The sequence below is a fragment of the Lichenostomus cassidix genome, chromosome 2 (genome assembly GCF_008360975.1).
Source record: "Lichenostomus cassidix isolate B80296 chromosome 2, HeHo_3.0, whole genome shotgun sequence".
Lineage (NCBI taxonomy): Eukaryota > Metazoa > Chordata > Aves > Passeriformes > Meliphagidae > Lichenostomus > Lichenostomus cassidix.
The window spans coordinates 110,004,961-110,020,354 of NC_139482.1; the positions used below are offsets into that span (position 1 = coordinate 110,004,961).

The 15,394-nt window shown below is 37.7% G+C and overlaps 1 protein-coding gene across 1 annotated transcript in view; it reads right to left on the minus strand.

Annotated features, from left to right (window-relative positions):
* PRKDC (protein kinase, DNA-activated, catalytic subunit) overlaps positions 1–15,394 on the minus strand; it is an 81,751-nt gene that overhangs the window by 17,024 nt on the left and 49,333 nt on the right. Inside the window, 13 exon segments of the mRNA XM_085052805.1 lie at positions 665–855; positions 944–1,118; positions 2,228–2,417; positions 4,004–4,115; positions 4,825–4,933; positions 5,557–5,781; positions 6,423–6,611; positions 7,186–7,324; positions 7,753–7,961; positions 11,215–11,394; positions 12,563–12,694; positions 13,725–13,831; positions 14,938–15,159. Of these exon segments, the coding sequence (XP_084908931.1) occupies positions 665–855; positions 944–1,118; positions 2,228–2,417; positions 4,004–4,115; positions 4,825–4,933; positions 5,557–5,781; positions 6,423–6,611; positions 7,186–7,324; positions 7,753–7,961; positions 11,215–11,394; positions 12,563–12,694; positions 13,725–13,831; positions 14,938–15,159 (2,180 nt within the window).

Sequence of the window (15,394 nt, forward strand, 5' to 3'; positions counted from 1 at the left end):
GTAGACATAAGCCAGCAGTGGTACTTCAAATTCTTAATCCATTTGACAGACAAGAAGTCAATGCCACAGCATCTGGGACAACTGACAGCAAATATAATTTCAGATGTAGCACAGTCTGGTACTGTATTCTTCAAATGAACACTCAAAATAGGCAAAGATGACCTGCATGTGCTCTGCCTTAAAAATCCCTCTTCGTTCTGCCATTAAAACTATTTAGATAAATTAAGTGTATCAGTATTATTATCACTATTATAAATATCTCTTCATCAAATAAAACATTTGGGAGCATGAAGCAGGTCACAAATCAAGGTTCTTTGAGGATCCCAAGCCTTGTCTGGCCACTGTGCATGCAGCTGCTATGACTATGTCTTTCCCCTCCACTTGAAATGCAGGTACAGAGAAACACAACATTCTCCCAGTTAGAAAGGCTACAGTGGTGCAGAACGCCAGGAGAACAAAAACCAGAAAAACCAGCAACCACATCTTTTTTTTTTCCCATTTCCCCTCCATTTTCTTTCTCTTTCTGGTGCTGCTGGACAAATCACTGAATAGCAGAGAGGTTTCACATGCTCTGTCTCTGTCCACAGCCATCACTACCTTTTGAAGTAATAATTTGTAGTAATTCTGATACTGAAGAACTAAAAGATCTTCCCCTCTCATTTACCTTTCTAGGATTCTCAAGACTTTCTCCTGATATTAGCGATATCTTTTCAGCCTTTTCTTTCTCAATTTGCTCAAGACATCTTGGATCCTGACTAAGAGCATTGGCCATGATGTGATATGTAGTACCCAAAAGAAGATTCTGGTTCCGGAAGGCCATTATGTTCTTGCTCAGATAGTCAGATTTGGTATCTTCTGTTGAAATTCAAAAACAAAAGTTGGTAACTGGACAACAAAACAACTTTGTAAAACAAGCAAGGTGAAGCAAAGAGAAGGCTGTTACCAAGCAGGGAGATGGTTTTCAACACTGAAAGCACACGTTCAGGACAGCTCAGGTTGCGGCTGCTGCTGTGAGTGAAGCGGCAATAGGCGTAATTCCACCTCACCAGCCAGTCCTCCCTCGTTTTGGCTTCTTTGCGCAAGTCTTTCAGGAGCTTCTGGGCAACTGCAAAGCTGTTCTGTATTTGGATTAAGAGAATTTTCAGACTTATCTGAAGAGGAACTAAAACCTGCCTACAGCCAAATTAGGGATGAGAAGATTTAAGTAACACACGTAAAGTTATAGTAAGACAAAGAGATGTTCACTGCTTGCTGGGTATCATATTCAGAATCAGATTTGTGCTAATGGGGAAATTTGAAAAGCAAAAGAGAAGAATAGAGGTTTAAAAAACTGAGAAAATAATTCCAGCTGCATGACTCAACAAGCATTTAACTGCTGTGTAGTACAAACACATATGGGAAACACAACTTGATTTAAGATATCATTAAGAAAGTCACTTATGTTTGTGTTTGGATTAGAAGTTTCATGTAAGTAATATTAAAGGAAATCTTATTTTTCACTTACTCCTTCAAGAGTACATAGTCAACAAAGCAGTAATATTATATTTACTTATCACACTGCTTAAAATAAACTCTTGTTAATGACTGCAGATTTCTGCAGCATCTCAGAAAATGGGAGTCCTTGACTTAATTATTCATCTTGTCTCAAGCTTGGAACACCGAAGGCCCATCATCAAAAAGGCTGTTTCAGCCATTTCAACAGCCAGATTCAACCCAAAATTTCTAAGTCACTTAACTTTAGTTCTTAGCTAGTGTTAACTAACAGCAGTAATGACAACTGTGAAAAAGAGAACTTCAGCATTGCTGATTGAAGTAAATTATACTAATTCAATCAGAATTTGATTTGTTTTCTTGTACAGAAGAGATTATTTGTATATAAGAAAGTATAATGCTTGATTACAAGCATCCCTTCCATTAAAGACTGAAGCATTTCAGGTACTTTATCTATCCTTTAGAGTATCCAAAACCACCTGTGGATCAAAGTGGACTTTAGGCATATTTCCAGTAATGACAAAATTATGATCAACTTTGTAATTAACATTTATCCTTTTGTTTTCTTTCAGTGTGGAACTGACTTTCTTGAGCTTTCAAAATGTCCTGGACAGCAGGGTCAAAAAGAGACAAGGTTTGCCCCAGCAAAAGGGTACCAAAGACCACCTAAAAGGCTTTTCCAGCTTTTTCTATGTATTTTCTCACAAAATTGGAAGCTGTCAGACATTATATTCACCTGTTTCCTGGCACTCTCTATCATCTTCATTTTCATATTAAATTTGCAGCTTTTAATCATCGAGTAAATGTTTTCACTCTGTTGATCCACTTCCATTTGGTCACCAGCACTGTGTTCTCCATCCACCTCCATACTGTCATTGGCCTGATCAGAGGGAAGTTTCTCCTGCAGTTTGTCAAGAAAGAAACACCTGCACAACAACAGGGGTACAGATCACTCTGGTATACATTCAAGGAAATGAATGTTCAAAAGTGTTGATTTGCCTAACAGCAAATGAAAATAAAAATAATTAAAAAAAAAAAAAAGCTAATAAAAAATGTCAAACTACAGCTATAACCTTTAGCAGGGTTAAACACAGTCCTCAGAGTCTGGACACTCCTAACAGGGCCAGGTTGACCCTGAAAGTATTCTAGTATTTTGCACTGAGAAGGTTAGTATTGAATAATGTCCATTATAGAGTGGGATTTTTTGTTAGTAAGTTCCTTTGTGCAAGCTACAGTCCTTAAGTTCAGCAAGCTGTAACTTGCATTCCAAATTGACAGAAGTGCAAACAAACAGGAGTCTCAATTATTTAGTGAGAGTGCCAGGCTGTATTTTATGTCAACCTGCTATTGAAATGTGTATCACATAAACACATGTCAACATTGAAATCTGTGTTGCAGCAACCATACTCAGCAACCATACTCAGCTTTTGAAAGGGAACTGCCATGAATCAATGATGAATCCTGTCACTCCACAACCAGTCCTAACTTAATAGCACAGCTCATTACTATTACTCAAAAAGCAGAGGACAGCACTACAGTCTGAAGTGGCACTTGGCACATCCTTGGTTACTAATTTGAGACAAAGGTTTTCTAAAAGCACATAAAGTGTTTAAGACCCTGACAACCCTTGAAGTCATAAATGTTTGGAGACTTTTTTCAAAAGGAAGTCATGCTACATATTCTGCCTAATACTGAACTGCAATAAGCTCTTCTGTAGCCATGCTTTCCTGGCACCATGAGATAATAAAATAAATTACAGAGCACAGTATGTATCATCAGAGCTGTTGAAGAAGTTACTGCACAGGAAAAGAGGACTAATCTAGATCTTCACTGGAAGACTGAATTGGGACAAAGACAGACACCATGGCAAGGACAGAAAACTTCCAAATTTGAAAAAGCATTCCAGCTTCTTCAGAGCTAATCCAAAGGAGTCCCCAGAGAGCCTTTGTTCTTTCTAGCAACAGTTGCACAACAGAAGTCTCCAATTAAAGCAATGGTCATTAACTTCCCCATAAACAGGTGAAGCACTGAGAGTGGCAGAGCTGTGCTTGTTTTGTATGCTCCCTCATTTTGGAACTGCCTATGAAGTAGGCAAGTATTTTTATTCAAAACATATTGGCCTTTTGGGTGGTGTTTCACGGAGCTAAATGCAGCTAATCTACTCAATTACAAATGAATATGTTTAACAGCTGCTGAAATGGGCCAGCTTACACAGTGCATGTAGTCACTGATGCAAGAAAATGCCTAAACTAACATCTATGTTTCCCTATCAAAACAGAGTTTATTCCCTGGCCATTTCTCAACCTCCTTTTGCTCCTCACCGCAAGTTAGTCACACAAACCCCCCAGTTATATTGAGGAAGCGACTACCACAGTTAAAAAAGAAGGAAAAAAAAAAAGTCACACATTGGATCAAAACCCTCCCATATGAAAACAAGCAGCATTAGAAAAAAGCACTTCCTGGAACTTAACAGGCAGACAGAACTTAAGCTAACCCAAGAATGCAATTTTACCGATTTGTAATGACATCATCCCAGATGTTCATAGGATCCATTTTAGCATCTGGATATCTGCTTGTCCAAGTTCTGAGAAGTCTCTTAAGGGAAACTTCTGAAGCTAAGTTACCTAGAAATCAATTAAGAACATTTTAAATGCGTCTAAATAAAGCCAAATAGTATGAAAACGGCCTAACCAAAACACAGTCTAGCATTCAAAGCAGAAAACTGCAATTAGGCAACATACTTGCATTTCTGGGCATGCACTATAAACACTACTTAGTGATCATCATATTACTTTTGTTTATTGCTGAAGCACAGGAGATTCCATTAGGACATCTGTGTCAACTAAGACTGGGGATCACCACTGGCTAGTTTCCTTTCCATATAGGAACATGCTGGAATAGAGTGGAACTGTTAACTAAATTTAATATCTAATTGTGTTTATACACATAAATTTGTACTTCAGGCCTATATTAGTAGGTACAACTTATATACAACACCCATTTTTTATCTCTGCTAACTACTATTTACTACCAAAAGCTGCTCCAACAAGAAAAGCTTAGTTTGAAACTATAACTTACACTTTTAAAATAGATGTATAACTCTTATCACAAGAGCTGAGCTAATTAAACTTTGCAATAGAACACAGAATTATCTTCAAGCCTATCTTATAAAATTGTAATAGGTCTTACTGTCAAGAAGACCTATTACAGTAAGAAGTAATTCCAGACTTATGCTCCTTCAAACAGCAGTTCAGAAATTCAAAGTTCAGGAAACCATGATTACTGAATACAATGAAAGGAAAATTGTTTGAGAAAAAAATATAAAATCTTTACTTCTCTTGGTCATAAAATTGATGAAATCCTGTATTTCTGTCAAGGCTTGTACAGACTGCAGTTTGGTCATTCGACTTTGATATAACAAAGAATCAATGGTGGAGTAGCTCTGAAAAGAAAGGGAAAGAATCAAAGATTTCACGACAGACTTTAAAGCATGGTTCCATTCAGTGCTCGACAACTATTGATCTGATGCTGCTATATATTATGCTATAGAACCCAACCTCTTACAAGTAATTTAACAGCCCATAATCAGAGGGCAACTCTGCTTTGGTCAAGCACAGAGGCATATTCTAGCTGCAATTCCTATCCTAGGTTTTGGCAAAGTCCTACAGTCTGATCAAAACCTGGTAATGGATGGAATTTGTAACTTCTCAATGCAATACTCTTTGCAAGCTTGTTCTGGGGACGGGAGGCCCCTGAAAAGATTAATGAAATAAAAATTTTATTATCTGCACAAATAATGACTCTGAGAAATTTATAAAAGATTAAGTTAGTAAGACACAACAAACTAAAATGGGAGGATATACTCCACTGGCTCACTCACCTTTCATCACTGCAAGCAGTGAATTCAAAACAAGTTTTGTCATATGACATGGAAGGCACTCTAATCTCATTGTATCTGAGTGCTTCTCTTGAGAGTATAATCTAGCCACAGTAATAGCAACAGCAGTTTCATTGTTCCAGGAGTTTATACAGAAAAACCATACCAGAGATAAAAGAGATTGTTACCTGCATGAAGATCTGCATGCCATTGCTAATGTAGTATTCGGCTCTGTCAAAATCATCTTGCAGGATGTACAGGAGACTAAGTTCTTGGCTGTAGTGCATCTCTATAATGGCTTTCTTCTGTTCTGTCTTCATTGCCTCATCAATAAAGGTTAGCAATGTCTGGTCATTCTCCCCACTGAGCAGTAACTTCAACTTACTGCGTATTATATAGGGCAGATATGTCTCCTACAAGGTGAAAACATAGTCTGAAAACATAGTCTTTATTTCTAGGAATGGAATATTAGATGATAAATTTTTTTTGTTATCAGTGGCAGATCAAATAAATAAAAAAAACATTCAAAATGTTTTTATAAGTACTTTCCCTTCAGACAAATTCCAATTTGTTAACAAATCACAGCAGACTTTTCTTGTAGCTCAAGAAGTTGTTAGTAAATTCTACCAATTTCAAAACCCATGGTTTGGTAACTCTTAAAACAAGCAGACAAATAAAAACGAGAAAAGCAGCAAAAAGACTTGCTAAAGGAAGAAGGTGATGATAAAGCTGGTCCTATAGGATCTGCCATAGACTTGAGGTAAAAATTAAACATCATAAAGAACAAGCAGAAGTAATTGCTTCAATTTTTTAAAATATTGAAAATTTTTTAAAATATTTTTTAATATTTTTATTAAATTGCTTCAATTATTCAATTATTTTTATTTAATTGCTTCAATTTTTAAAAATATTTTAAAATACGCAGACTCTTTGCGTATTTCCATAACAAAGCAACCCTAACAATGCAATTCATTTTTACTCATCATCTCAAAACTGCAGGACACCCCTGCAGAGCTAAAAATGGTGCAGTATCAATGAAATAATCTCTAAAAACCTGAAAAAATGGATCATTCCATGTTTTGCTTAAGTCTGGAGGTTTTCCACTATCAATATTAACAGTAGCACAATACTCCAGAGACTTCCACATTGTGAGGTGGTCGTAGCATTCCAAAGACGCAAGTTCCCAGAAGTCCTTCTCCGCTTCTGTTGGCTCTCCATCTTGCCAGTCTTCTTGGGAGAGTGCCTAGGGAATTAATTCGGAGGGGAGAATAGTGCCAGATCCCAGCCAAAAGCCTGTTTCAATTCCAAGTCACCAGCAACTTAACTGTAATTCAATTTCTCATAAAAATATCTATCCATTTACCAGAGCGTGACAGCAACACTAAACACAGAAAATTCAAGTTTAGAAGTGTTTATACATAAATTAATTTCAGGTAGCTGTCTTCAGTAAACCTGCCTTTTTAAAGAGTGAACATTTTAAAAGAAGGTTAGAGATCCTTCTTCATTTTTACCCACTGTAACTCATGCCATGAACACATGCAATTTGCTCTCTCAGGGTTGCAGTGTGCCCATGTGTTTTCACTTGTCTGCCTAAATAATTGCACTTGTGAAGCTCTGTAACAAACAGTAAGGAAAGCATGATGCTTTCTGTTGGCTCATCTATTCCCAGTGTCTTTACACAATGAAGCATCAATCAAATAAAGCACAAGGACATTTCAGACAATATGCTGCCTTTCAAAATGCTTAAATTTTAAAAATTTTATTAGTTTTAAGTCACGAGAGATTTATGAGACAAAAATATCTTGCTGTCATTTTACCTTATCATAATATTGAGCTGCTTCAGCATAATCATTCCTTGCTTCTGCCAACAAAGCTTTCTGTGTAATTTCCTTGGTCCCAATCTTACCACTGAAAATGCCACGAAGGGCATCATAATCCCCAAGGGATCGGTAGAGCCTAGTAAAATTGAAAAGAGAAATCTTTTAAATAGCTCAGCAGATGTATATCAATGCAAACAGAAGCTATTTGAAAAATAATAATTTAACAAGCAGTAATACTACTGCCTTAGAAAATATTTATGTAAGATTAGAAATACATAATTAACTACATTAACTTCATCTTGTAGGGTAATATCTGAACAGTGGAAATGCCTGCAGTTCAAAAGCTACGAACAAGATGTTTTTCAGCAGTCCGACAGCAACATCAGAGTGCACAGTTTTTAAGTCTAACTGCTGTCACTGACAGTATTAACTGAGAAGATATTAAAAGCATATCTAATTCTAAAAGACAGAAAGACTAAAAAAGAAATCCCAATGAGCCATAAAAGCGGAATTTTTCACAAGGCAAACCTAAGTGGGAGTAAATTGTCTCAAACAAGAATTTACTTTGCAAGTTCAATCCATCTGATCACATCTGGGGGCAGCTCTGTCCTCCCACGCATCTTTTTGGATGGGGGCTCCTCCACAGGGGACAGAGCCATCAGGGCATGCTCCAGAAGAAGGATGCCCACTGGCTGCTGCAAACTTGCAAGGCAGCTCGTGCTCACATTAGCTGAGTCCAGTTCCAGTAGCTCTCTGTGCTGGTAACTCATTTCCTGTAAAATAAAACAAAACAACAGATGTCTATGTGGTGTAAAACTACACAGACTTTTCATATAGTGCAAGCTTTGGAAATAAGCCATTAGGTCTGCAGAACTTCCCAAGTCTGAAAACTGCAATCTTTTCCTTCTGTGCTGTTGCTCTTTGGACAGAGAACAGGACAGAATAACCCCATACACTTTGGCTCCAGGACATGGGACAACTCTCTGGACAAAATCACGAGGAAAGTGGGGGAAAGGTAGATGGACACATTGACAGCCTGAACTTTTCCTTCTGTTTGTTGGCAGGATTTTGCTTGCTACACAGCAGCTGTGCTTCACTTAACCAATTCAGTGGTGCATTCCTGCCATAAGCCAAAGGCACGATGTCTTCTCTGAGCTGGAGGCTTTCTATCCACACACTCAGCCAGTTTTAGCACATCATAGCTTCCTGTTAGACTCCTCTAGTACTGTACTCATCTGCTCCTGCCTGATTTAAAGATGTGACAATATTTCTCTTTACCATATTCAACATTAATCAAACTACAGAATAATCTCTTCTTCAAAGATAAACATTCTTGTTTACTTGAAGGTTTTTTAAAATACTTAAATCACTATTCTAAACACAGGTAAATATACTGGGAAAGTAACATGTTTATTAAAGCCAGTGTTGGGTTTTTATTTTGTTTTCTTTTCCACTGAAGAAAAGTTGCAACAGGACCTTAGACAAACAGAAGAAAAAAATCCACAACGTGGAAGAGGTGAAGTATAGCTTTCATTACAAGAAACAGCACCACGTTTTAGAACAAAAAATAAAGTCTGATTCTTGAAACACAGTATGTTCAAGAATACTATGTGAAAAGAAACCAATATTTGGAAATTGCAGCAGGAGACTGAGAATAACCAAGCTACACTTCTTCAATAAATGACAACCACCACAAAAACTACAAAGGAGGCACCTGGCATAAGCAAACTCACGATGCAATTTGTAGAGTAGAGACTCTCACACCATTTGTGAGAAAGGAAGAAAATAAAGAAAGAGGGAAAAAAACACAGCCTCTTCTAACTTCCTGAGTTACAGACCAGGCAGATCCCAATGAAGGGTTAGCATATATATTTCAACTAACATTAAGGCAATTTCAACTAGTTACACACATGCCCCAGACACACTGACTGCCAGCTTTTAGGGGTTACATCATGAACACATTAACTGCACAATCTAAAACCTTAACAACAATTTTCCTAAGAGCAAAAGGTCTTTCTCATAGCACAGGAAAAAGTGTAAGAGCTGTGCAAATACAATGGTATGTCCTAAGAATGAATATCCTCCCAAACATAAAATTTACAGACATCCACATCAAAAGAAGTGTCTTTCTATTTAGTGCATTTTGGTTACTATTTGATCACTTATCTTCTGAAAGCAGAGGGAATGTTCCCTGCTCCATATGCAACGAGCACCATATGTTCAAAGATTAGGGAGAATGGCATCCAAGCTGGCCTGGGAGCTAAAATATTTCTAAGGCAACTATATGTTCTTCAGAGGCCAAGCATCTCTTAGGAGGCTATGCAAACTTCTGTCATGGAGCTAACCTCTTTTAGTATTTCAGCTGGTTCTTAATCTGCCCTGAAAGTGAATCCCATAGCTTCACAGTCAATTTTAATATTCTATTTGTATATTTGTAGACAAAACCAGCACTTTTTACCCACCAAGTTATTCTCCTGATGGGATGTGAACCTGTAGAAGATTAAAAAGTCAAACAACCAGAAGGAACCAGCAGTGAAGTAGGAAGCTTTTCTGAAACCACCCAGTATTTATTATGCTGTTGGTATACAGGAAAGAGAAGCTGTATTTCCAAATGGGCAAGCCACTGGGACAGTCTTTGTGAGACTAATGAAAACCTTGCCACTGCTGTGCTCTCGCACACACTCTCCCAGCTTGCTCTCTTGATCAATGTGAACTCAATTCCCTACTGGGAAAAAACTTCCTCTTTCTGTTTGCAGGCTGTTTGTACTTCATGCTATTGTAGTTTTGTTATTGATGAGGATGGCAATGAGATGCTCTTACAAAGTCTGTATTTTTGATTAATTTTAACTTACCTACTTTTTGAGTCTTCACTTTATGTCTATTCAGAAAAAAAGTAGCCTAATGCAACAGCGTTATTAGCAGGGTCTAGACAGCGTAACTCAACACAAATAATATCATCAAGACGGAGAACTAACAAATGCAATGTCGAGAGGGAATATTAACAGATAGCTATTGTGAGACATTGGCTCAAAAAATACCAAGACAGCCCAGAAAAATCCCCATAGTATTTGACCTTTTATGCAGCTGCACAGGAAAAAGTAAACAAGAAATTACATTTTTTCAGATGTGTAATTACAAGTACTAAGAAGCAAAGTTTGTCACTGTTTACAAAGCTAGTCCAAACTAGATGGTTCTCCAGTATTTGGAATGACACCTACTGTCCCAGAATATTTAAATTTCCATAACAAAAAAGAAGCCGTTAGCTGCCACTCGAAAAAAGATTCTTTTGATGGCTGGTGATCAGACACAACATCAAGATCAATACAGTTGATCAATACAGAATCATTAACAGTGTCAACGGGTATGTAACAGGTGCTGGGACACGGATTTTTTATCTCCCTGAAAACTGGATTAAAAGATGAAATTCACAATCTATTCCAGGTCAGTATATTCTCATAACAGAAAGGCTTGTGTTTCCTTGCCAGTGAAACAACAGTGGTGCACCCACTCATCCTTTCATGAGCCCTTCCCTCACTACTGAAAATCCCCAGACAACTACTTCAGGGGACTAATTTGAAAAAATAAACAAGAAAGGCTAACAACAGAGTCTGACAGCTACTGATACCTTCAAGACATCAAAGAATTCCTCAGTAAGCACTTCCCAGAAACAGGAAGATAAGCACATTACACCCACATAACCCTTTCAATTGTTCTCAATTCCCACTTCAATTGAAATAGCTTTCATTTGTAATCAAACCTCTTCTTGTTACTGATGCAATTAAAACATTAAAAGGTGACTCAAACTCTAGAGATGAGAAATCCTAGAAACCCTGAAAAATCGGTGCAGAGGCACGAATTACCTTGTTCACCTTAACAAGTGTCACTTAAATACCCATTTGGTTAACAGTTCTCCTTCCATCTCTGTTTTAACTCCAGTGACAGTATTTGACCTTCACTACCACTGGGTTTATCACACATTTAGACAAATTATATCCAGTTATTTTCATGCCATATATCAGGATTTACCTGGATGCACGCAATGAATGGTGGAAAGTATGACAGGCTCATACTGAGGAAATTATTGAAGTCATTCAGCAGCTTCTGGACAATGGTGTTTTTCTCAGAAGGGTTTTTAGACTTTTTTACCTCATGAAAAATTCCACTAAACAAACTGCTGAAAAGTTGCTTGGCAAATGTTGGATCTTTCTGTAAATTACAACAAAAGCAGTAAGGTCACTGAATTTTGCTGTGACTAAACAGACTAATAAATAAAATTAAAAGAGATGACCCACCCTGTAACAAATCCCTAGACACTCTTTGGGAGTGGATTATTTATTCTGGCATGCATCTCACCTGTGCTGGGAATTACTTCAAATCCCATTCTAATTCTTCTACTTAAAGAAACTCCCAGACAATGCAGGTTTCAGGCAGAGTGTTAGTGGAGAGGGTGGAATTGACAATTTTCACATACTCAGAACTCCCACTACAGGAACCAGACACCCAATATCGTGTTAGGGACACCACAGTACATGAATTGAATTTCAAGAAAAAAAAGAAGAATCAATGTGTGAGGAGACTTGATCTTGAAAATTGAGGCAGCTAACAGAGAGACAGAATGCCTATACAGACAGACAGTTTCACATGAGATTTAAAGGGATTTTTTTCAATCCAGAAACACATTTGTGTGTGTAACATAATCCTGTACATCTTGGTCTACCACGGGTCTGGAATTTGGTCTAACTCTTTATCTAATGCTATTTAGATAACTCATGAGTGTGCTACTTCCTCCCTTTACACAGAGATAAGGGACTATCAAAAGTAATGAAATACAAAGGCAATCAGGAAGACTGTGACTTCCCAAAGACTGTAAAATGGGATTCAAGTCTACTGTTCAGTTCAATCTACAGTTTCTACCACTCTCATGTAGGAAAAGGAACATTAGATCAGCTTTATTGAGTAGTCTCAGTCCAGTCTTAGTCACACTAAGTTAATTTGTGTTTTTACAAATCTGTTACAGCCATATAATAGAAGAAAAATGTCTGTTTTGTTACTGTACAGTGAGATGTCCTTTGCAGTAATGTCTACAAAGACCACCACCATCTGTTTCTCAAGCAGAGGAAGCTGGAGGAAATGGGCAACAGCTGATGTATCCAGTCCTCAATTGCTCAGGTGAGGCAAGCAACCAAACCTCTTCCCTCATCACTGCACCAGCACAGGGGTAGGAGAAACACTCCCTCAAAACAGACTTTAAATGTGTATCACAGCAACTGACTGCAAAACACCAAAACAATTTTCAAATTGGATGCCCAGCTACATGACATTTTTCTTACAGGACCAGAAAGCTTCAAAAATGACCTTTGAAAAGCAGACAGACCTGGGCAAGGCCCTGCAGTGGGGCAATGAGACTGCAGTATTCAATCTGGATGTCAGGAAGGTCTCCCACTCGATAACTTCTGTACAAAGTAACCTGGGCATCATACTTCATCTTCAGCTCAGATTTCATCTCCTGAAATGCATTAACCATGTTAAAAAATAGTAAGGAAATGGCCTCAAGCTGTGCCAGGAGAGGTTTAAATTAGGTATTATGAAAAATTTTTCACTGAAGGAGTGGTCAGGCATTGGAACAAGCCTCCCACAGAAGTGGTGGAAACATCATCATTGGAAGTGCTTGAAGGACAGGGGATTTTGTCGGTTGTATTTTGGACTGCCATTCAGAATGCATTTACAGGTTCTCTGTTGTATGGTGTGAAGAAATGGTAGCTTCAGCCTGCAAGTAAACATAAATGGGCTAAAATAGGTGTTTGTGTGGTTCTTCCAGACATAAGTTCTGTTTACACAGTTGTCTACATCTGCAGAGCATTACAGGAGTGTCTCAAACTGGTAGCTCTCAGCCTTGGGATCCTTTGCTCTGGGGAGTAAATGCTATCATTTTTTGACGATAATGTATATTATTTTTAGTAACAGGAACCTCTGAAAAACTGCTACAGAGCATAAAAATACTTAGATTTATTGTAAGTACATAACACAACCAGGAAACCCACAAAGTAGTAACTTTCTGGCCTTGATAAACACTCAGCAAATGATTATTATTGACATTTCTTCAGGTTAAAAGTTCAAACCAGCTCTGGTTAGTCCACCAGCTGCACTACATTTTTGAGTTTACTTTCAGACACTGGATAATGTTCTCCAACTATTTCTGCAGTGTATTGCAGCTCCAACGCTCCTAGTTTCCAGAATGACAACTGTAAAAGGCTTCCCATAGCTGTTAGGGACTCCATCACATAAAATCACTTCATGCACTTTAAGTGGTAGACTGGAAGTGTTATGATCCAGCTCTTTTCTTGCCCATGCTAAGTAGCATAATCTAGATTTAAGGCCATAAATAGCATTATTTCCAAATTAAACGTTCTAAAGTGCTCAAACTAGCAACCACTACCTTACACCTACCCTTTCTTCATAAAGTTACCATGAGAGATGAAGTACAAGATGCAAATGGTGTTGAGATTTAAGGTTTTTATCCATTTGGATTGACGAACCTTTTCTCTTTTCTGTTCAGCCAGACTTCTTCTAGCATAAATCAAACTGACTTTGTCTTGGTCCTTCAAGAAACGTCTCCGCAGTCTTAGGATTTCTGCTCGTTCTTCTATACCTAGGGAATATATGATCATGTCCACAGCTTTTCCTTTCCCAAGCAAACTTCAGATTTAAAGCAAAAGCATCATATAAAACCAAACATCATCTTTGTATTTACTAGCTTACCAGCTAGTCTCCTAAATTGCCTAGCAAACGACTCAATGCAAAGCCTTTCAACAAGATAGCCAATGATACCAAATCAAGTTGCTCTTAGAACAAGAGGTAATAAGCATTCATAAAGAAACTTCAAGTGCATAGATGAGGTATAAAGATCAAGCTATTGTACTGGGAAAAACACTAAAACTCATGAACAAATAGGCCCCATATACCAGATTTATTTTAATCTCTCAAAGGCATGTATGGCATTTGCACTATACTGCAAAAAGTATATAACTCCCTACATAAAAGAGGTGCTAAAACATATTCAAATACTGTACTGTATTTGTTAAGTTAGGATTAGAGAACTGTCACTGGATGAGCTCCTGCTCAAGACAGTCATGGGGAAAGGCCATATAACAGACTGTCAGTTCAGTCCATTTCCTAGAAAAGGGGAGTAAGCAAACAAAAACATACCATGCTAACTGGTATTTTCCTGGGTAGAAGACCAGGTACTAACTGAAAGGTAGATTGACCTCTCTATTTCTGTAGTTCTGCATGAACTACAGTCCATTCATAACTGTCCTGAAACACCTCTCAGGCATTAAAAAGATTCATCTTTATAGCTCTATGCCTGAACGTCCAATCTTGTCCTTTTGGTTAAAATTTTAATGACAAAGTAGACAAGGGTTAAACAAGGAGAAGGAGCCTAAGTCACTTCAGAGCAGTACTGATATTTTCCACTTTTTGACTGGGTGGATGAAGGAGGATTCTCAGAAAAAAGCAAGGACTTCTAATGACAGATTGCAAAGTGCTGTAGATCATGTCAGCACAGCTGAAACGGTTTAGAAAATATGTTTAAAGAGGTACCTTCTTTAAAGAGTTAGAGATAGAACTGTCTGACATTCATGCTCTGATCATCTTAGGGAGAGGTAGGAATGCAGAGATCACACTAACTGGTTTGTTATCCAGTCAGTTCTTTCAATGAGCAACATATAATTTTACAATTCCTAGCACAACACATTCCTGTGGTTTTTGTCACATGTTATGTATCAGGCAAACCCAACCTTTTTTTCCCAAAATCTGGCCCCACTGGTTTAAAGGTTGCCTGTTTAAATTTTTCAGTCCGTTTGCTAACCAACAGCATAGACGAAGACAAAGACTCAGAGGATGAAGGAACTGCATACTCTGCCAGTGTGTCAATGCTACTCCCAGTTAGCCAGTTAAAAGAACTTCTACCACCTGTAAAAAGAAATTGCAAAAAAGCTGTAATGTACTCACACATAAATAAAGTGAAAACATCTCTGAAGCATGTATTTTTTTCTCTCCCAAAAATATAATTTCCTAGTGTTTACAGGCAGAACAGATTCTAAGCTGTTAGATAAGACAGTGCTTCTTTTACATTAGGCAGAACATAAAATACATATGAGACTAATGAAAATGTGATGTTTTTTCTCATAGCACACAAAAAAAGCCC